Here is a 22,116-nt window from a genome sequence, read left to right on the forward strand (position 1 = left end):
GACCATAGTTTAATTTCTCCATGTAAGTGAAAAATATGGCAAATTCTGAATGTTACAAAAGCAGATAAATCCTCAAAAAACTATAGATTAATAAAATATAATTAATTCATGACAGTCTCATAACAGCCTGTAAAAAACACCAGTATAATCTATTCTCTTAACACATTTTGTATGATACTAAATAGAAGGATAAAAATCTATGAATTAATTTAAAAGAAATCTCTTTTATTTTATTATTGATCATATATTTAGCACATAATAATAAAGATAGTCAGACAGATGATTGTAAGCAGTGTATTTTATTAAGTGAAAAACAACTTTTACAAAATTCTATCAAATAAATCCATAATTACAAATAATAAATCATTACCAGTGATTTATATCATTTATTTTTAAATAAAAGCAGGCAAAATTTGCTGTTTACTAAATGCAAAATACAAAATAGAGCTCATGAGCTTCGCAGTGAAGCACAAAGCAGAATAAATAAGCATACAGGTTTGGTTTGAATTCATATATTTGTCAAATCAGCAATGCTCAATATGTTTGTTCTCTTCAACCAACAGGCTAACACTAACCAAAATAATACTCAGAAACAAACTGTGACCAAGAAGGATGTAGTCTGAGCTGAGGCAGTATGTGAAAAGTGTTTTAGAAAATTAGAATGAATTTCCAGGGAAATATTTCTGTGGAGGAGGCGTTGAGGAAAAGGTTGGAATAGAGAACATTTCGTTTTCTTCAGGTATGTTGATCGACGGTATCTCGATCAAATCTAAAAAAAGACCAAAAGACAGGATACGGTTAATATAAATATTAAGACAAATGGAAACCCTTCAACCAGGTAATGTTTCATTGATTCACACATGTCTTGTGTTTTTATTTGCAGTCTAAACTTCCTCTTTATTACCTTCATCAGCTCCTTTGTCTTGAGATGGAGAGATGTCATCCTCCTCATCTGGCCCCAAATCCTCAATCAGGACCTGGTCAGGGACCTCTCTGCCTTGTGACTCTGTGAAGAGGGTCTCCACCTGGGGAGGAGCTGCAGGAGGAGCTGCAAGAGGAGCAGGAGCTGCAGCTGGAACAGGGGCTGTGGTCAGGACTGGGACTGGGAATGAGACTGGGAATGGAACAGCTTCTGGAGCTGGAGCTGGAGCCTCGTCTAGGACTTTGGCGGGAGATGGAGCAGGAGCTGAGGGTAAAAAAAGGGCTGGAGTTGGGTTAACTGGAGCTGGAGGAGTCAGAGTTGGAGCAAAGATGGGGCTCTGGATGGATCCAAGCACTGGTTGAGGTGCAGGGGCAGCAAGCACAGATGAAGGTTGTGATTCCACAGCGAGTAAGGGGGCTAGAGAGCCTGGCGTTTGATCTGAGATGACCTCAGCAGCTTCAGGCACCACCACTACTGCAGGAGCTTCCTGAGGCACTGCCTCCTCCTCCTCCTCCTGAGAGACAGATATCTCCGGTGTGGGCTCACTCTTCTTGGGCCTCCCTCTCCTCTTTATGCCACTGTCGGCCCTGGGTCTTTTCCTCTGGCTCTCCACCCTGAGAGAGTACAACAATTAAAATAAATCAACAACAGTGGACACTGATACAGCTCTTTGTGATACTTTTGCAAAGCTAATAGTACAAAGTCCTTGACCTGGATCTGGGGCGTCAATAGAAACACAAGAGCAACCTTTGGTTACCTATTGCTCCATATTCAATATAAAGTACAGGAGTGATAAGCAGCTGCAGTGCTGATAATGATTTAACCGTGCATTGTGAAGCAAGTTTCGTTAATAAAGCCTTGTTAAACATTTGATGCTAACATTTCTCTTTTTACTCTCCATTGCATTAAAACAATTATTTACTGCTCTTTACTGTAGATTCTGTCTGCTAAACCTATGATGGTAACTCCAAATGAACATAGCTGACATATAGGTCACTGCACTAACATTGGCTGTGCCTTTCCATAGATTTACCCAAAAACCCACTGGTTAGTCTCCTTCTCTTCTGCTTCTGCTTTTCTCTTCCTGATAAGATCCCTGTCACGCAACCGGCGACGGATCCCACCTATGTTACAGAGAAACAACAAGGACAGTATGAAATCAAAGAGCAGTATTTTTTACGCATGACTGGTAAAGGTGGTGGGTGACTGATGGCGTATAAAGATGTGGTTAATAGGCATTTTTTCTACCAGTTACACACTGGCAACTCTGACTGAAACATTTCCACACTAAAGGGTTGAAAATACAGAAAGACTGAACATGTCTCTCATTTGTAGTAACAGCAGCTTAGCTGTTGGTTAAAGTATGAGTTGACCAAAAGACACCACACAGTATGCAAATGAATAACTTTCTAGCGTGGAGATACTGAAGTAGGCCTACTTAATTTTCAAAAGAAGAGGAGCAAATCTTAAAAGTTACCTTGGTCTTCATTCTGATTTTTATATTCCAACTCTTGCGCCTCTTGTTGCAACGTCTCCTCCATTCTGAGTCCTGCTATGAATGAATTCAAATCATTGAAGGCGGGCAAGCGCAGGAAAGAAGACAGAATAACTTCTGACTGTTTTCTATTCCCACCCCTAAATTAATTATCTGGTTAACCATTACCGTAGTGCTGGGAGAGTTCTTGCAGCTTTGGCCTTATCATATTTGTAAAGCTGGAGGAGTTGGCACAGCATTGACAGAGAAAGAGAGAGAGAAACAAATAAAGATTGGAGCAAGTTGTGTGAGGGCAGTGTGTTATATAGAGACAAAATATGTATATGGTAAAGGTGGAAATACATAGACTGATAATTAAACTAGTAAACAAACTGGAAAATAAGAAGGACTTTTTTTTCATGCATGTTTATGTGCAAGCCAGCAGCTGATAGATAAGCTGTGTCGTTGTTGCTTAGCAATGGCAAAAGTATACTTTGACTGAATTTACATAGACAATTATTCAATGCCTAATATTCTTGGCACAGGTCTAGAGTTGATTATGATATAAATGATAATAATAATGAATAATAATAACAATAATTACCAATAAACATACCAAAAAGGTTTTTCATTCATGCTAAATCTGCCCTTTTCTAACAATGTAAAGGTAAATAAAATGTAAATCCAGTTTTTACTGTCAAACATTGTATATAGCACAGTACACAGAGAAATTTAGCTACAGTAATATATTATATTGAGCAGTGGGCAGCTGCTATACAGTGGCCGGGTAGCAGTTTTTAGGGGTCCAGCGCCTTGCTCAAAGGCATCTCTGCAGTGCCCAGGAGTGACCGGTCCACACTCCGTACTTGGTCCGTGCAGGGACTTGAAACGGCAACCCTCCAGTTCCCAAGCCAAGTACCCGCACAGACTGAGCTACTTTATATATTATGAAGCACTCTGGGTAGACTACTGTGTTGACAAGCCATCAGATACCTGAAACCAAGAAATCCTGTCCTCACCCGGAGTAGGGGCATACCCATCTTATCTCTCAGAGGGAGAGCTGCTCGGTTGGGGCGTGTTCTCAATCTTCTCTCAGCACATTGAGCCCTCATGTGCCTGTTTGAGCCACTCAGAGAAAGAAGCTGTCCAGCAGAGTAAATAACACTCAACTGCCAATTGCCTCCAGCACTGTAGGGGAAATGTTGAGTGTCTCTTCTTGGTTAAATTCAAGGAGCTTCTTGCAATTCACACACACTTTCTAAAATTATAGTATGACAATCTAAACTGTCTGTTTCTTGTTGTACGCTCTGTATGGATGAATTTATGGCTGCAGACTAGGGGTGATTCTAGGATCAAGCCTTCAGGGAACTCAGCCCTTAATGAGAATATGACGTGTACAGACAAGGGTGCGGGTTTCGTTTCAACTTTGGGGTCGGCATATAAGCGGGGAGTCTGGGGGTCCTTTCTTAGGAAATTTTTAACATCAAACACTTCATTTCCTGCATTCTGGTGATTTTTTATGCACCAATTTCTGCCTTTTCTGCATCAAGTTATGGTGGAAATGTCTTTATGTATTTAAAGGAAGACACTAGCAATAATACCGCGTTAATGCAAATTTGTTTAAACGACACTAATGTCTTTAACGCAATTTGCGATTTTTAGGTTGTAGCGAGCTCAGTTTTAAAGCTAGAGTGAAGATACTGGTATCATATGAAACTAAAAAAACTAAGAAATCCATTGGTACCAACCATGTCAGGAGGCTAAACAACACTCCAAAATTAGGATGAATTTTGGCGAGGAAAAACTGGCATGGCCATCAGGGGCGGCCTGTGTGGCTCAGAGGGTAGAGCAGGTCGTCCACCAATTGGAAGGTCGGCAGTTCGGTCCCCGGCTGCTCCGGGTCACATGTCGATGTGTCCTTGAGCAAGACACGTAACCCCAAATTGCTCCCGAAGGCAGAGCCATCGGTTTGTGAATGAGTATTTAGATTAGATTCTGATGGGCAAAGTTGGCACCTTAGCAGCCTCTGCCATCAGTGTGTGAATGGGTGAATGGGTGAATGCTGACATGTAGTGTAAAGTGCTTTGAGTGGTCGGAAGACTAGAGAAGCGCTATATAAAAGCAAGTCCATTTACCATTTTCAAAGGGGTCCCTGGACCTCTGACCTCAAGATATGTGGATGAAAATGGGTTCTATTGGTACCCACGAGTCTCCCCTTTAAAGACATTCCCACTTTATGATAATCACATGCAGTTTGGGGCAAGTCATAGTCAAGTCAGCACACTGACACACTGACAGCTGTTGTTGCCTGTTGGGCTTGAGTTTGCCATGTTGTGATTTGAGCATATTTTGTATGCTAAATGCAGTACCTGTGAGGGTTTCTGGACAATATTTTTCATTGTTTGGTGTTGTTAATGGATTTCCAATAATAAATATATACATAAATTTGCATAAAGCAAACATATTTGCCCACTCCCATGTTGATAAGAGGAATAAATATGTGACAAATCTCCATTTAAGGTACATTTTGAACAGATAAAAGTGCGATTAATTTGCGTCTAATCACGATGGACTATCACGCTATTAATCGTGATTACGTATTTTAATCGATTGAAAGTCCTAGAAAACATAAAATTCAGGTGACAGGTGACAATTCAATTCATTGGATCCACAAGAGTCTCAGCTTTCCAGTCATACCAAATGTTTGCAATTCCAAGACTGTTTAGGGACCCCAGTATGCAAAAATATTAAAATACACCATGTTTAGAATAAGCAAAAATAACACAGTTATACTGCATTCAAAAGGGTGCCGAGATGAAATTGAGGTTTGCTTGAGCACCCCTTAAAAGTTTTAGTGGAAAACATACTCATTCACCTGTTTAGTCTGGGGTAGAGTTCAATTAAAAAAAACTAATCTTGCAAGGCCATTCAATGCCAAGTATAACAACCTCCTTCTCTGGGATACACTGACTGAGATGAACAAACTGTCCCATTGTTACATTAAAACAAAAACACGCACATTCAAACTACCTCGACCATTTAGCAACACCTCCAGTATCAATGTTGACTTCCAGCTGGCCAAAGGACCAGCCAACTCTTCAGCTGATAGACACAAGAACAGACTCCTTCAAAGTATTCACATCTTTTCAAGTAATAGATTATTACCAGCATTACTGTTACAAGCAGAAAAGGCTGCCACACACACCCCTACTGTTGCACAATGAAACTCATATTTGAGGAATGTCAAAGCAGATATTACAGTGCCATCTTCTGGTGCACATTTTCAACTACCAGACACTGATTTAAAAACAGTTTATATACATATATTATGTACATATAATTTGCATAAAGCCAAAGACTATGGATCATGTACCCTGTACAGTGGACATAGTGGATATTTAGCATTATAGCCTATATTAATTTGTGTTAAATCTCTACATTAGTGCTAACTACCCTTAAAATATATCAATATTTTTGCCAAAATCTAGAATATAATGGCTGATTGACATTTTGACTTATAAAAAACAACATCTCGTACTCAGTAGACTTGTGCTGGAGGGCTCTGGTGTCTCAGGAAGTAAAGGGGGTGGGGTTGGAGGGGGTGCCCTACTCTCCATGTGCATATACAATGCTCTCTTTACTGCAAACCCAAACACACCCCTCCTTTCTAGTGTGTTAAAGGAATCTGGCATTTATGAAGAGAAAGTACAACACAATTTATACATTTATGCACTTTATTGATAAAAACAATTGACACAAAAATTACAAATTCATCAACATCTGTGATTGCATTATGCCAAACAAAGGAAAGGCAACAGGTTTGAGTAATCATCAAAACAGGATTTCTTAATGACATTATTTTACACATTCAATGCTACACAATAACAATATATATATATATCAAAATACGGGCATGTTTTCAAGCTATACAACTTTTAAGTTAGGGCAGATAAACAAAGTTGACCATATGACCTACTTTATCGACGTCTAATTGGTTGAATGCTACTGTGCATAAACTGTACACATGCATTGTGCTTTTTTTCTTTTATGAACCTGACTTTTTACAGGAAAAAAATGGTTATGTCTTAAGATAAACATAGTACTTTCCTTTTGCAGAAATATAAATTGCACCATAGCACTGTTTCGGAGGCAGCGTCATGTTTTGTGACTGCAATGCCTTCATGGAGGCGATGGGCGTTTCTGGACGCAGATGGCGCTGTTGAGCATATATTTTGTTTCAGTCCCGTTTCCCTCCATGGTTTCTCCTCTCTCCGACTAACTTAGCGTTTGGCTCAGTTCATTATACAGTCCTATATTTCTCCCTCCATTAAGGGCATCTCTTTTGCCTTTGGACTGAAGATCCCAGCAAAACCCAAGAGAGAAGAAAAGTTTTCACTTTCATAGGAGGCAAAGATGGACATGAAAAAGAGGATCCACTTGGAGCTAAGAAACAGGACACCGTCTGATGTGAGTCGTGCTTTTTTTTTTAAAAAACCAACCCTTTAGTTTTCTGGCTAGCCCTTTTTGCTAGCCCTTGCTTGCTACTTTTTTTTTTTTTTTTTGCTTTGCGAGTGACCTGTGTGTGTGTGGCTAACGTAATGGTGACCACATGGGCTTTTTAGATTAATGTTTCTGCTTTATAATAGGGGCGGAAAACACTCCGCACAACAAGCTTTAATCCCTTTATTCTTGCTCTGGATTGGGGCGTATTAGGAAAGGCAACGAGATGAGAGAGAGAAAAAGCTATATTCAATCGTTACTTTGGCGATTCCTCCTCAAGCTTGCTGGGCATTATTGCAGTGCTTTAACCGTTTCGCAGCCTCCTTGTCCACAGTGGTGCACACACACTAAACACTAAACACTACACGATCCAGCTCCAGCTCGACTCCCACCTGGTTGTACCCACAATTACTAAACTTCTTCTTTACGCTGGATATATGAGGGTCATTTTGCCTCCCCTTTACGCCGCGTTTAGGCATCCACAGAGCGGTTGTGTTTTACACAGACCTTGTGGAAGCCAGCCATGTTTGTGCTTTGCTTGCTAGCATTACTGCTAAAAAATGGGGCGCTTTTTTGTCACAAATTACAACTCTGAAGGGTGAAAATGTAGTTTTTGTTGCATGTTAAACGAAACCATCAGCCTCATCACGAGTTACGTGTTGAAATGTGTGTATAAGTAGGTTAATATCAAATGGGTAGATTACAGCAGCGACAACAAAAACCATCCACGAGTCATCCATAAACCTAGTTACCACTCACTATAACAAAAAGACAGCTGATTATTTATACACAAACTACACACAACTATAGGCATGTATTGTTTTTAAAGCCACGTTTAAAGCTGGTTCAAAAAGGGAGTGTGCAGCAGTTTTATGCCCCCCAAAAAATAGCTCACACACTTTCATATATGCTTAGTTTAAATAGTGCATACTTATTTAATAAAGTCTGGTGATCAGAAGAGTTAATGAAGACAGCAGACTCCCAACTTAGTGTGTTTGTTCCCGCCACATTACCCCCCTTCTGCTTCTACACTAGCCCAAAGACAAATAAATACACCATTGTTGTACACTTCTTTCAATCAGTATTGACATTATGGGATAAACTTGTTGTTTAGCAACTAAAAACGGCTCGTTTTGTCAACCAACGGCTCCGCTAAGCAACCGTGCTTGCATGACAACGGAGATCCGGTGCACCTCGCTTGATGCGTGGGCAGAGAAAACACGACGGGTCGGCGTTTTCCTACTCGACTCATGCACTATAATAAACCTTAACATGGAGAAAAAGAACATGTGTAGATGTGTAAAGTCATAATGAGTCTTTCTAGAGCAGCACTTTGTCTTCATTGAAGTGTTCAGAGAGAGCTGCATACTGTATCTCAGCGAGTCGCCATGTTGTCATTCTGTCGTCTTTGGAGCTGAAGGGAGACAGAGAGGAACCGGCGCCATCTTTGTTTGTTTGACACTAAATGTCCGTTCTCTGTATTCTCTCCTTTCCACGTTGTAACCTGGAATAAAACTGTCAATATCGGTCGTTCAGTCGACGACAAAAGCTTATATTCCACTTCCTCAAATGAAAGCTGGTTTAACAGTATAAAAAAAGAGCAGAGTCTGTACTAAGGGTGTATCTCAATCCCGTCCGGTGCTGTTGGGTTGGTTAATGGCGGCAGACAGTAGCTGCTCTGCTGCTGCTGCACGGCGGCGTTTAACACTCCGGCTAGCGGCTAGCGCGGAGCTAACCTAGCTCACTGCTAACCTAGCGCGGAGCTAACCTAGCTCACTAACGATCATTGTCATTAGTGAGTGAGTGATCAGCGTCAGCAGGCCATGAGGAGCTGCTCTGCTCTTCCTCCTTTCAGTGACTAGTCAACACATTACCCCGTGGTGTGTGGGTACATTATCAAGTGTTTTTAGATGCAGACTCAGGATACGTTTCTGTCTTTTACTTTCTTAAATCTTTGACGTTTAACAACTTTTTTTTTTTTTTGCAACGTTTTTTTGTCCCACATTGAGTTTCGCAACCAGTGTTGAGCTTTAACTGAGTCAAACTAACTAACTCCGCCTTCACACTGGGTTTTATAAGGTTTTACAGCAACTACTAAATACCTTTAAATTACTTTATACATTTATATAAAGGGCCAGTCTGCTAAACACAAAAACACACCCTATATTAAACATGTTAGTCAGCTGGTTTTCTCCAGGATTTTGTGTAGGAACAATTATGTTGTTTAGTTTAAGAAAATACTTTTTTATTTTTTATTTAAATTTTGTAATATTTTATTTTGTAAGTAAAGGGCCATTCTGCTAAACAACAACCCCCCATATTAAACATATTGTGGTTATGTTGTTTGTCAGCCTTTTTTCTCTCCATGATTTTGTATAGAAAAATGATATTGTTTAGTTTCAGAAAAGTCAGTTTTTAATTTATTTTGTAATATTATTAATTTATTTTATAAGTAAAGGGCCATTCTGCTAGACAAAAAAAACACCCTATTAAACATGTTATGTTGTTAGTCAAAATTATAATAAAATGATATTGATATTGTTTAGTTTTCAGAATTCTTTTTAATTTATAATTTATTTATAATTATTATTATTTTCTTTTAATATTATGAGTTTATTTTGTAAGTAAAGGGTCATTCTGCGTAACATCAACACCCCCTATTAAACAAGTTATGGTTATGTTATTTGTCAGCTTGTTTTCTTGATGTTTTTGTATACAAAAATTATATTGTTTAGTTTCAGAAAATACTTTCTTTTTTTTTTAATTTTGTAATATTAAATTTTGTAAGTAAAGGGCCATTCTGCTAAACAACAACACCATCTATTAAACACATTGTGGTTGTGTTGTTTGTCAGCTTGTTTTTCCATGATTTTATGTACAAACATGATATTGTTTAGTTTCAGAAAAGTCCGTTTATAATTTATTTTTTAAATATTATGAGTTTATTTTGTAAGTAAAGGGCCATTCTGTTCTGCAACAACACCCCCTATTAAACACGATATGTTGTTTGTCAGCTTGTTTTCTCCGTGATCTTGTATACATGATTTTGTTTCAGAAAAGGCATTATTTTTCATTTATTTTGTAATATTTTGAATTGATATTGTTTTAGAATAAATTGTAATTATGGATCAATAGTAAGTACAGTTTCACTAAATGCATAAAACGGTGGAGATGGCCTTTTTTGTGATATATTACTTTTCTATATATTTCAGGTACGAGAACTTGTCCTCGACAATTGTCGATCAGTTGAAGGAAAAATTGAAGGCCTCACAGATGAGTTTGTCAACCTGGAGTTCCTCAGTTTGATAAATGTCGGCTTAATGTCAGTCTCCAACCTGCCTAAACTAGGAAAACTCAAAAAGGTAAAAAATTAAGTTTTACCTTACTACCTCTGTGTCAAAGCTTAATTGTGACAGCTGTATATAATAATAATATTTCCTTCTACCATCTTTCAGCTGGAGTTGAGTGACAACAGAATCAGCGGCGGCCTTGATGTTTTAGCAGAGAAACTACCCAACCTCACACATCTAAACCTGAGTGGAAACAAATTGAAAGACATCAGCACATTGGAACCATTGGTATGTGTTTTCACATATGTTAAAAGCAGCACTCACCACACATATGTTATCTTATCTCATGTCAATGCCAAATTAGACAAAGCATGAATATTTATACAAAACCACACAACTGTATAACGTATACGTACCTTATTTCAGCACTGCTTTCTGTATATTTGGATATAGATATTTAAGCTATCTGTTGTTACACTCAACATACACTGCAGCTGACCCTGAAAAGGGTTCAGGAGAAATCCTCACTATTAATTGCACATGTATTTAATACCCACTTATATGAATTTCAAATATGATTCTTATAAGGCAATTCATATAAGAACAAAAATGTATAGGATACCTTTTCTAATCCAGAGAATTAATTACCTGATGAATCTTCACATTGATGGAAACATCTTCTAAATGCAGCATTGCTATAAAGTAGTTCTGCTCACAGCGTCCTAATACAACCAGATATCAACGGGATAACCAAAGCTATGTCTCAATTAGCGTACTTTCGTACTTACATTTACTTTTTTGAGAGCAGAAGTGTGTTCACACTGAGAAGTATGGCAAAATGCAATGCACTCTTAGTACCCGGGTGTTGTACTCAAAACGCTCAAAACGTTGAGTGTGGAACGCTGGACCCTTCTCACCCTCAACGGTCGCCATCTTTGCTGCGAAGGGGAGGGGCCAACAACTTATTTCAAACTTGTGTAAATGGCGGACCAAGCTATACAAATTTAAGTTATACATGTGTTTTTTTTTAACTAAGTACCACTATACTGTAGTCGAATAGAAGCCATTATTGGGTATCCGTCTGAATTGAATTACTGCTGATACAGCGTGATGTCCGTGGCTGAATATCACCAGCTGATCTGCCAAGCTTCTGGTGAGTGCACAACAGCGGTGTGACATTTGAGACAAGACTACTACTGTCGAAATTGACGCACTATGCAAGTAAAGTACATAGTGTACTACATGGAAGTGTACTAAAGGAAGTATCCGAATTGGGACACAGCGCAACTCTGTATAAATGGTTTAGCAAAAGATCCCCTGGTTGACCAATCTTACAGTACATCTTACCCAACCTTATGCACGGTCAGTACACACACACATCATCTCCTACCCACATAACGTGCAGCGGTTTCTCATCATCGTACTTTACTACTTTTGATCAACAGAAAAAGCTGGATAAGCTGAAGAGTTTGGACCTGTTCAACTGTGAAGTGACAAACCTGAATGACTACAGAGAGAGTGTGTTCAAGCTGCTGCCACAGCTCACCTACCTGGATGGCTATGACATGGAGGACAGGGAAGCCTCCGACTCTGAAGGAGAGGTGGACGGAGACGGCATAGAGGACGATGAAGATGAAGGTGAGAAGTTCTCCCAGTATTTCAGAGATGGCTCTTGGTCTTCCTGCTGTACTGATGGCACAATATCTGGAAAGATATCCACATGAGATGAATATACTGCCAAACAATATGAGGATACAGTTCAACCTCAACACGGCTGCCTGACTGTGACTTTGTTTTGATTTAATTCACTGTCTCTCACTTTAAACATGGACTTTATAACTGTTGTACTTTGATTACAGCAGGATTACACTTTGTTTGTGGTTGACTGACTGTTGATGCTTTTGTATTGCAGAGGGAGAGGAGGAAGATGAGGATGGAGAGGAGGAGGACTTTGACGAGGAAGAGGACGACGAGGACGACGAAGAGGAGGTAGAAGGAGAAGAGGATGATGATGAGGTCAGCGGAGAAGATGAGGTAATAAACAAAAACAAAACAAAAAATATATAATATATATATATAACATATATATATACATACATACATATATATATATATATATATATATATATATATATATATATATGTATATTAAAAAAAAAAATATATATATATATATATATATATATATATGTATATTAAAAAAAATATATATATGTATGTATGTTTATATATATATATATATATATATATACATACATATATATAAATACATACATACATACATATGTATGTATGTATGTATGTACATATATGTTTGTATGCAAGGAATTTGGATGCATTGATTGAATTTTATTTTTTGCTCAGGATGGGGAAGAAGTTGCTCAGGATGGGGAAGCGGATGGGGAAGCGGATGAAGAAGATGACGATGAAGATGACGATGAAGACGGTATGTACCATTTCCGTAGTTGGAACACCGTCCCCTTTACATATCAAAAATGCATTCAAACCCAGAGCACCTCAAAGTAAACTAAAAGTACCACACTCTCTTCATATCACAACCCCAAACAAGGCCAAGAATTCGATTTATCTTGTTATGACTTGAGAGTTGGGACGTTGCTTACACTGCTGTGTACTTCAGGAGCCCGAAGTACTAGGAAACTTGACTGATTTTTCACAGATTGGGTTAAACAGAATCACGTGATGTTTCTTCATTAAAAAGACACAGAACTTCCATTGCAACTAACTGCAAAGTGACTGTACACACAGTTTGCTAACTTAAAGTAAGTCAAAAGTCCCATTTACTCTTAGGTTACTCTTTAAGATTTAAGTCTAAAATTAGGGCTGGGTGATGAGGCCAAAATCTTCTATCCTGATATAGGTCATTTCGTATCTTGATAACAATATACACCGATCAGCCATAACATTAAGACCACTGAGAGGTGAAGTGAATAACATTGATTATCTCTTTACAATGGCAACTGGCAGTGGGGGGGATATATTAGACGGCAAGTGAACATTTTGAACTGTGTGTTGGAAGCAGAAAAAATGGGCAAGCGTATAAGGATGTGAGCGACTTTGACAAAAGCCAAATAGTGATGGCTAGACGACTGGGTCAGAGCATCTCCAGAACTGCAGCTCTTGTGGGATGTTCCCGGTCTGCAGTGGTCAGGACTTATTAAAAGTCGTCCAAGGTAGGCGACAGGGTCAGACCCAAGGCTCATTGATGCACGTTGGGAGCGAAGGCTGACCCGTGTTGTCCGATCCAATAGAAGAGCTACCATAGCTCAAATTGCTGAAAAAGTTAATGCTGGTTCCGATAGAAAGGCGTCAGAACACAGTGCGGAGCAGTTTGTTGCGTATGGGGTTGCGTAGCCGCAGACCGGTCAGGGTGCCCATGCTGTCCTAATGTTATGGCTGATCGGTGTATATCGTCATATTGCTCAGCCTTATTCAAAATTCAACTTTTTCTGTCATTTTTCCTATTAGTGTGTACTCTTAACTATTATAACTAAAAGTGCAAAATAATTCTAACTAGTTCCATTTATCCTTTTTGCTTATTGTATTAAAATAATCAAAGGTCAGCAGTCAAATGTACTTAAACTGCTGTTGTCCAGTTTTGGAAACAAAGCAGTTTTGCTATTAATGGGAAGGCAGGACGGTCTAGCAGGGAAAGTGTCCTTCAGATTTTACATTTTATTTGTACATAAACTGCAGATTTAAATTTAAGAAACGTCTGCATAGAATGATGAGTTCATGTACATATGTGGGAGCACTTGATAATGACTAATAAAAGCTTGATATCAGAAATAATATGACACCTACTGGTGGTTCTGTTTACTGAGGAAGCTCTGTTCACAGGGCCTTATCAAGTGGCTTCCATGGCGATTACACATCACTGACCATTCATAATATAAGTAAAATAAGACATTATACTTGGATCGGTTATAAAAAAACATTTTGAGAATGTTAATCATATAGAGGCATAAAGACAAGCTTGTGAGTGTAAAGCATGTGAGGAGGGAGGGGCCGGTTAAATCCTGAACAATGTCAATACTGAAGATATATATCCGACAGTTTATTTTCAGCTCCTAATCATGTAACTTAATATCATGTAGAGACAGCAAAACACGATAGTGGCCATTCTTAAACATTACCCACACTCTCTAAGATCCTGCGAGAGGATGTCTTTGATAATGCTGAAAGTTGTTTGTAATAATTAACACTAAATAAATGTTAAGAACCATGTGTATGTGTAAGATATGTAACACAAAAAGACTATTATATGTAGATTTTGTTAAAAAAAAGAAAGAAAAAAAAGAATCCAGTGTGCTGTAATTGCTTCATGATTTAAAGAGTTAGTCCGGCTGTTGTTTTAGTGCCTGCAGATGGAATATTAGATTTATATTCACTGTTGCACCGATGCAAATTCATTTTAACGCCACTAATTTCTTTAACACATTAACGCAACTTGCTATTTTTAGGTTGTATCGGGCTCAGTTTTAAGAGTGAAGATCCTGGCATCATGTAAAACTAGAAAAACCTAAAGAATCCATTGGTACCAACCATGTTATAGAATTTGCCATGTTATGATTTGAGCATATTTCTTATGCTAAATGCAGTACCTGTGAGGGTATCTGGACAATATTTTTCATTGTTTTGTGTTGTTAATAGATTTACAATAATAAATATATACATACATTTGCATAAAGCAAACATCTTTACCATGTTGATAATAGTATTAAATACTTGACAAATCTCCCTTTCAGCAGATAAAAAATGTGTGATTAGTTGCAATTAATCTTGGACAATCATGCAATTAATTGATATTAAATACTTGAATTGATTGACAGTTCTAAAAAAACACATTTATTATGTAGAATGAAGAAAAACAGTGTAGTTATCTGACACTGGTTGTTCGGTCTGGGACAGTTGTGGGACACTGAGGAAAAAAGTAAATTTCGAAACCCGGCGGCACCTGATGACTCCACAATGACACCGATTTCCTCTTTTCCCCCAGAAGCAGAAGCTGGCAAAGGCGAGAAGAGAAAGCGAGACCCAGAGGATGAGGACGACGATGACGACGATGAAGACGATGATTAAGAGCAAAACTGAAAACGAGAGCCTACCGAGTTACCCTTCCTCCCCCACAAACCCGAACGTCCGCCCTCCTACAACTCGCACCGCCTTTGTAATCCATGTCTCCCCCTCCCAAACCCCCCCAGCTCTGAGCTCTTTTTATGGGGCAAGACTGTACCGGATGGGTGGGCCGAGTGGAGCTGCCGCCCCCTTTTTTTCTCCCCCTTTCCCTCCCCATGGAACTGAGAGCCACCCAACACCCTCCACCTCACCCACCCCACGGCCCCGAGGTTCTCAGGCAGCCCAGCACTCAGCATTCCACAATTTCACTGTCGATCCCTCTTTATGTATTCCCGTGTGAGGACTTTGGGACTGGTATCTAGTTTTGGGTCTGTGCTTTTAATATTTTGTTGGATGAATTATTTTTTGTTGTTGGGTTTATTATTTCTCATTTTTTTTGTCTTTTTTTTTTTTCTGTTCCTTATTTTTCCCAATAAAATTATTGCTATAGCAGCTGTGCAACCAACGAGCCATGATTTTTAGTGTGGCCGCCTGTTGCACAAATCAAGGTTGTAGCTACATTTTTACTTTCTGTATGACAAAAAAACAACTTTGTAAATAAAATGTTAACATTTTGTGCTTTTCTCTCTTCCTGGTTGTCTGGTGTCCCAAAATGAACGTAAAGAGCTGAAATGACAGCCATCATCTGCTGTTATTCTGTGTGTTCTGATGGTGACTGTACTTGTGCTGGAAAGTAACAGATTACATTTACTAATAAGTACTGTACTTAAGTACAATTGAGGTATTTGTACTTGACTTTATATTTTATGATACTTTATACTTCAATACACCTCAGAGGTAAATATTGTACTTTTTATTCCTACACCATTCACTAAATTTGCCTGATAGCTTTAGTTATTAGTTGCAGATTCAGGTTAGTAATACAAAATATGATTGAAAAGCTAATTATGATGTATTATTGTAGATTATTACACGGCTTTGTTGAATACTCAATTCTGATTGGTCAATCACAGCGTTCTACGGTCGTTTTTTCTTTATAGCAGACCGTTGCTACGTATAACAGACCGTTGCTATGGGCACAGTTCTGATGTCGGACTCTGGCCGACCGTTTTTGTGTCAAATTATTGCTTTCTTGATAAGTAGTCGTGTAATAAGCGGGATAATGTACAGCTAGTGGGTCATTAATATTAAACTCCTTCAGGGTGACGCGTCAGGGTTTATTTCACAACAATGACCGGCTCGCTGTACGTTATCCCTTAAGCTATACCCAAAAGTATATATATTGGTTGAAGTCAGCTCCATCTTTACCAGCTGCAACATTAAAGTGATGAACACATTAATGCATCAATAATTATAATCCAGAAATATAATATATAGTCTGAAATGGACCATTCTGCATAATGAGTACTTTTACTTTTGGTACTTTAAGTATATTTTGATGCTGATGTGTTGTACTTTTACTTCAGTAACATTTTTATTGCAGAACTTTTACTTGTAACAGTATTTCTACACTGTGGTATTATTATGTCTAGTCTTAAAAGACAGGTTTAGATTTTAATGAGTCTCCCTCGATACAATACTCTCTTGCCAATTTATATGTGGAAATAGCTGTAAATCACTGTAATCATTACTCCTCACCATACTTGCTATGAGGAGACGGTTTTCTAGTGAGTCCAATGTAAGAGATGGGGGTCAAAATGCACAGTTCATTCTGTGTAAAATGCTTTCTAAAGTCTGAAGCCAGTACTGTATAAGGGCTGTCAGAGTTGGTTAAATCAAGTGTGTATTTTTAGTTTGAAATTCCCTCTGTTATTAACTCAAAGCAAGATTTTTGGGGGGGGAATATTCACTTGATTTGCTGACTCAGACTGCCAAAGTCTCGTATTAGCTTTGGCTAAATGCGTTTTTGCACAGAATGAGGACTGCAGATTTTGTCCCCACCATCTCTTACATTGGACTTAAGGACATTGGACACTTGACTTCATGGTGGTATCTATTAGTTTAAAAAATCCCCATTCACCTGTGCTGTCTCCCCTTTTGTATATTGCAAAATATTTGTGTTTACTTCTTTCATAACTTGTTAATCAATCGACGACCTCATCTTGTGACCTCTTGGAGGGTAACTTTGAATTACATATTGGCATATGAGTATTGTTTTAAGACAGACTTGAAACCCTTTCCTTTAGGAGTTTTCCCGAGTAAGGTTAATGCTGTAGTAGCCTGAATATATTCTGTAACAAAATATAGTCATTGTGCCCTCTACAGAAATGGTAATGTTACCCCGAGACAGAGAGCCCTGGTCTGTAACGCCTTTATTTTTAACATGAAGCCCAACATAGCAACTAAACTGCATTACTGTGCTTTTGAGGAACAATAATTTATTTTTTAAAAAGAGTTTCTGGATGTTGATCTTCTTCAGGCTGCTGCTTCTTTTAGAGCCCATTTATTTTAATTTCAAACACAAGCCAGGCAATCATGTACAGATGAACAATGTTGACTGTCTAGACTAAAGCTGCAACGATTCATAGATTAGTTGTCAACTATGAAATTAATCTATTTTTAAATTAAACTATTTTGATAATCAATTAATCGATTTGAGTATTTTTTTTTAAGAAAAAAAAAGTAGGGCTGTCAATCGATTAAAATATTTAATCGTGATTAATCGCATGATTGTCCATAGTTAATTATGATAAATTGCACATCAATCACATCATCAATCTGTTAAAAATGTACCTTAAAGGGCCAGTTTTTCCTCGCCAAAATTTAGCGCACGTTGGATTTTTCACCATTTTCTTACATTTTATAGACCAAACAACTAATTGTTAATCGAGAAAATAACAAACAGATTAATCGACATTGAAAATAATCATTAGTCGAAGCCCTAGTCTACACATTGCAGCCTCAGAGACTCCAAATAGTCAACAGTTACAGGACCTGCAAGCTGCACTGCTGATTATGTAACTTGTAACTGCTCAAATATTAGTGTGTTTGTGCTCTATTAGAGAAGAGACAAATGGATTCCCCAGAAATATTTAATTGTACTTTATATATATATATATATATTTTAAACGTATTTTAGAAACAATATTAAAACAAAAACAGGATAAAATCTCTTCCAGTTTTTACTGAATACATTTAGCAGACAATTTAAAGACATCACAATAACTGCATTCAAATGCATTCAGACCAGGCACAGTGAGGCTCATATGAACCCAGCAACAACCCTTTAATGAAATGGTTTTATTTAATCAGACATGTCCAGGCAGTGAATGCTACAGTCGACTCTGCAGCTACATTATTGCTCCAGTATAACGTAAGAGAGAGAGAGAGAGAGTGCATGCTTTAATACAGAGAGGTCTTTGGAATGGATTGATATTGTTGTTCTCATTTGGCTTGTTGAGATGTTTTTCTGAGGACTTGGTATTGGCCACATTCATAATAGAGCAACAGAATGATCATCCATCTATTACAATCTTTAGTACAGCAAAGCAAAGCAATCATCACTTTACCACAACATTGTGATGATTCATTCATAACCTGGAGAAAACAGCAAGAATAAAAGATTTGGGAAGAAACAACTTTCTTTTTCCACTCCACACTGCTTATTGTTAATAATTCATACTAATGTATAACAAATGGGAATTGAATTTATACTCTACTTGCACAAGAGAGCCACTGACTGATACAGGGTGGTACACCACAAATATCAAAAGATATGAGCGCATATTTGTTGATCTAGCTGGCTGTGTAGTCATTATTTTGTTGCATTAAAGGTGCAGTGTGTAGGATCTGGAGGCATCTAGCGGTGAGGTTGCAGATTGCAACCAACTGAAGCGTCTCTCGTGTGCCAAGCCTGTAGGAGAACTACAGCGGCTGACACAAAAACGTGAAAATGCGAATGTCCATCTCTGTAGCCAGTGTTTGGTTTGTCCGTTCTGGGCTACTGAAGAAACATGGCGGCTGGCTCGGTGAAGAGGACCTGCTCCGTATGTAGATATCAACAGGTTATTCTAAGGTAACGAAAACACAACGATTCTTATTTTCAGGTGATTATACACTGAAGAAAACATACTTATTAACATTATAGGCCTATTCCATTTCCGCCAATAGATCCCTCTAAATGTTACACACTGTTCCTTTAAGTGTCATACTGTTGCTTTGAAATAGTTTCACCAAAACTACAAACATTGAATCATATTCAACCATGCATCAGTTTAAAGGGGTACTCCGGCAATTTAGTGCTGCACTTAAATGAAGGTGGTGAACTTTTGGTCCCTAGTATGAGTCAAGCTCTAAAATGCTGCATCCTACATTTCCCATAATGCAACCAATAGCATCTGACCCTCTCTAACTATAGCAAACGCCCATGTCTTTCAAATTCCACACAACCAGTTTGATACACAGGCTTACTGTTTAAAGACGCCAATTTTGATCACAGGCTGAGAAGTATTAATACCATTCTTCCTCTTATGAAAATGAAAGTTGAAATTATAACCAACAAAAACGCACCCTTGCTTGATTCAATACAATCAGAGGTTTTGCCTCTATAGCCTGACTTTGTCTGGTATGACCATAGACAGTATATAAAGATGGAGACATGACAGCTCCCCGAAAGTGAATCCAAAACATCTTGATCGCCCCCTGGTGGCTGGCTGCAGTATAGCTCATAAAACCCGCCCCCTCCATGTTAGTGTTTTGGATATTGGCCAAACTGAAAAGAAAAGTACAAGACAAATGCATTTTTCCCAAAGATGGTTTCTGGCATTTTAGGTAGTTCTTATCACGCTGATGTATGTTCAAGTGTTAATTTTTCTGATAAGCTTAGTTTTTAGTTGCTATAAGGGGGTGAGATGTCATGATTGACAGCTGTGATTCTCTCTCGCTATCAAGCTGTCACCGTGCTCAGCTCACTGTTGGTTCGGGCAGGTGTGTGGGTGGGATGGGACCTCGACAGCATGGCTCCATGGGCGCAGATTGAACTTTAAGGTTGGGGTTCACCAAAAAAATGTAGATGGTAAGTAATGTGTACAACACAGAAAGGTCTAATGTATTAGGATGCTGTCTGCTGTCTACATATTACACTGTGTCCTAACCGAATGCAACGCGAGCGAGCATCAGCGACAAAATCAGTTTGATTGCATTGTTTTTTTACTGGAATGTCCTAACTGGCCGCGAGCTGAACCAACGCAAACTGCGCCTGTGCATGGCTCCACCTCCCGATTACGACTGCGCAGACTCCAAATGACGGCAAAATCTCAAGATGGCATATATTGGGGGGATGGGATATTTTGGCTTCACTTTTGTACAGCAGGAGGAAGTAGAGACGCTCCGTCCATCTATACATACAGTCTATGGGTATGACAGGGGCCAGTTTCACAAAGATGCACTCTGACTGGGGCTTGGATTTAACCCAAGAAATTTACGTTTACAAACAGTTATAAGGACTCAGAAAAGAAACGATAAAAGATGCAAAGAAAAAAAAAAAATATATCCATCCATCCATCTTCAACCGCTTATCCGGGATCGGGTCGCGGGGGCAACAGCTCCAGCAGGGGACCCCAAACTTCCCTTTCCCGGGCCACATTAACCAGCTCTGACTGGGGGATCCCGAGGCGTTCCCAGGCCAGAGTAGAGATATAATCTCTCCATCTAGTCCTGGGTCTTCCCCGTGGTCTCCTCCCAGCTGGTCGTGCCTGGAACACCTCCCAAGGGAGGCGCCCAGGAGGCATCCTTGCTAGATGCCCGAACCACCTCAACTGGCTCCTTTCGACGCAAAGGAGCAAGGACTCTACTCCGAGTCCCTCACGGATGACTGAGCTTCTTACCCTATCTCTAAGGGAGACGCCAGCCACCCTCCTGAGGAAACCCATTTCGGCCGCTTGCACCCGCGACCTCGTTCTTTCGGTCATGACCCAACCCTCATGACCATAGGTGAGAGTAGGAACGAAGATTGAACGGTAGATCGAGAGCTTTGCCTTCCGGCTCAGCTCTCTTTTCGTCACAACGGTGCGGTAAAGCGAATGCAATACCGCCCCTGCTGCTCCGATTCTCCGACCAATCTCACGTTCCATTGTCCCCTCACTCGCGAACAAGACCCCGAGATACTTAAACTCCTTCACTTGGGGTAAGGACTCATTCCCTACCCGGAGTAGGCAAACCACCGGTTTCCTGCTGAGAACCATGGCCTCAGATTTAGAGGTGCTGATTCTCATCCCGACTGCGTCACACTCGGCTGCGAACCGATCCAGTGAGTGCTGGAGGTCGCAGACCGATGATGCCAACAGGACCACATCATCTGCAAAAAGCAGCGATGAGATCCTCAGCACACCGATCTGCAAACCCTCCTCCACCCGACTACGCCTCGATATCCTGTCCATGAATATCACGAACAGGATTGGTGACAAAGCGCAGCCCTGGCGGAGGCCAACCCCCACCGGAAACGAGTCCGACTTATTGCCGAGGATCCGAACACAGCTCTCGCTTTGGGCGTACAGGGATTGGATGGCCCTGAGAAGTGCCCCCCTCACCCCATACTCCCGCAGCACCCCCCACAGTATCTCCCGGGGGACCCGGTCATATGCCTTCTCCAAGTCCACAAAACACATGTAGACTGGATGGGCATACTCCCAGGCCCCCTCCAGGATCCTTGCGAGAGTGAAAAGCTGGTCCGTTGTTCCACGGCCAGGACGGAATCCGCATTGTTCCTCTTCGATCTGAGGTTCGACTATCGGCCGAACCCTCCTTTCCAGCACCTTGGAGTAGACTTTACCAGGGAGGCTGAGCAGTGTGATACCCCTGTAATTGGCACACACTCTCTGGTCCCCCTTTTTGAA

General features: G+C 39.6%; 2 protein-coding genes across 5 annotated transcripts; one reads left to right on the plus strand and one right to left on the minus strand.

Moving 5' to 3' along the window:
* Positions 1 to 283: 283 nt before the first annotated feature.
* hemgn (hemogen) lies at positions 284 to 2,586 on the minus strand. Of its 2 annotated transcripts, none has more exons than XM_074629362.1 (4): positions 2,400 to 2,586; positions 1,968 to 2,046; positions 905 to 1,536; positions 284 to 769 (listed from the first exon to the last, which is right to left on the minus strand). In XM_074629362.1, exons 1-4 carry the CDS (start codon positions 2,461 to 2,463, stop codon positions 657 to 659), a joined length of 888 nt encoding a protein of 295 aa, XP_074485463.1. In that variant the 5' UTR covers positions 2,464 to 2,586; the 3' UTR covers positions 284 to 656. The 2 variants fall into 2 exon arrangements, with proteins under 2 accessions (XP_074485463.1, XP_074485462.1); XM_074629361.1 differs by having other exon boundaries at positions 1,956 to 2,046.
* Positions 2,587 to 6,615: 4,029 nt separating this feature from the next.
* On the plus strand, positions 6,616 to 15,897 carry anp32b (acidic (leucine-rich) nuclear phosphoprotein 32 family, member B). 3 transcript variants are annotated; one of them, XM_074629366.1, is made up of 7 exons: positions 6,616 to 6,863; positions 10,109 to 10,258; positions 10,352 to 10,474; positions 11,632 to 11,824; positions 12,099 to 12,220; positions 12,551 to 12,632; positions 15,204 to 15,897. In XM_074629366.1, exons 1-7 carry the CDS (start codon positions 6,810 to 6,812, stop codon positions 15,284 to 15,286), a joined length of 807 nt encoding a protein of 268 aa, XP_074485467.1. In that variant the 5' UTR covers positions 6,616 to 6,809; the 3' UTR covers positions 15,287 to 15,897. The 3 variants fall into 3 exon arrangements, with proteins under 3 accessions (XP_074485467.1, XP_074485468.1, XP_074485469.1); XM_074629367.1 differs by having other exon boundaries at positions 6,622 to 6,863; positions 15,207 to 15,429; XM_074629368.1 differs by lacking the exons at positions 12,099 to 12,220; positions 12,551 to 12,632 and having other exon boundaries at positions 6,624 to 6,863; positions 15,207 to 15,429.
* Positions 15,898 to 22,116: the final 6,219 nt, after the last annotated feature.

Source organism: Sebastes fasciatus, chromosome 3 (genome assembly GCF_043250625.1).
Source record: "Sebastes fasciatus isolate fSebFas1 chromosome 3, fSebFas1.pri, whole genome shotgun sequence".
NCBI lineage: Eukaryota > Metazoa > Chordata > Actinopteri > Perciformes > Sebastidae > Sebastes > Sebastes fasciatus.

Bases quoted from the DNA above. Each gene is read 5' to 3' on its own strand.
- hemgn (XM_074629361.1), bottom strand. From the start codon at position 2,463: ATGGAGGAGACGTTGCAACAAGAGGCGCAAGAGTTGGAATATAAAAAT. The intron at 2,047-2,399 runs GTAACTTTTAAG...TCTGTAACATAG, and splicing joins AAATCAGAATGAAGACCAAG to GTGGGATCCGTCGCCGGTTG. The intron at 1,537-1,955 runs GTAAATCTATGG...GTACTCTCTCAG, and splicing joins ACTAACCAGTGGGTTTTTGG to GGTGGAGAGCCAGAGGAAAA.
- anp32b (XM_074629366.1), top strand. From the start codon at position 6,810: ATGGACATGAAAAAGAGGATCCACTTGGAGCTAAGAAACAGGACACCG. The intron at 6,864-10,108 runs GTGAGTCGTGCT...TATATATTTCAG, and splicing joins GAAACAGGACACCGTCTGAT to GTACGAGAACTTGTCCTCGA. The intron at 10,475-11,631 runs GTATGTGTTTTC...TTTGATCAACAG, and splicing joins TCAGCACATTGGAACCATTG to AAAAAGCTGGATAAGCTGAA.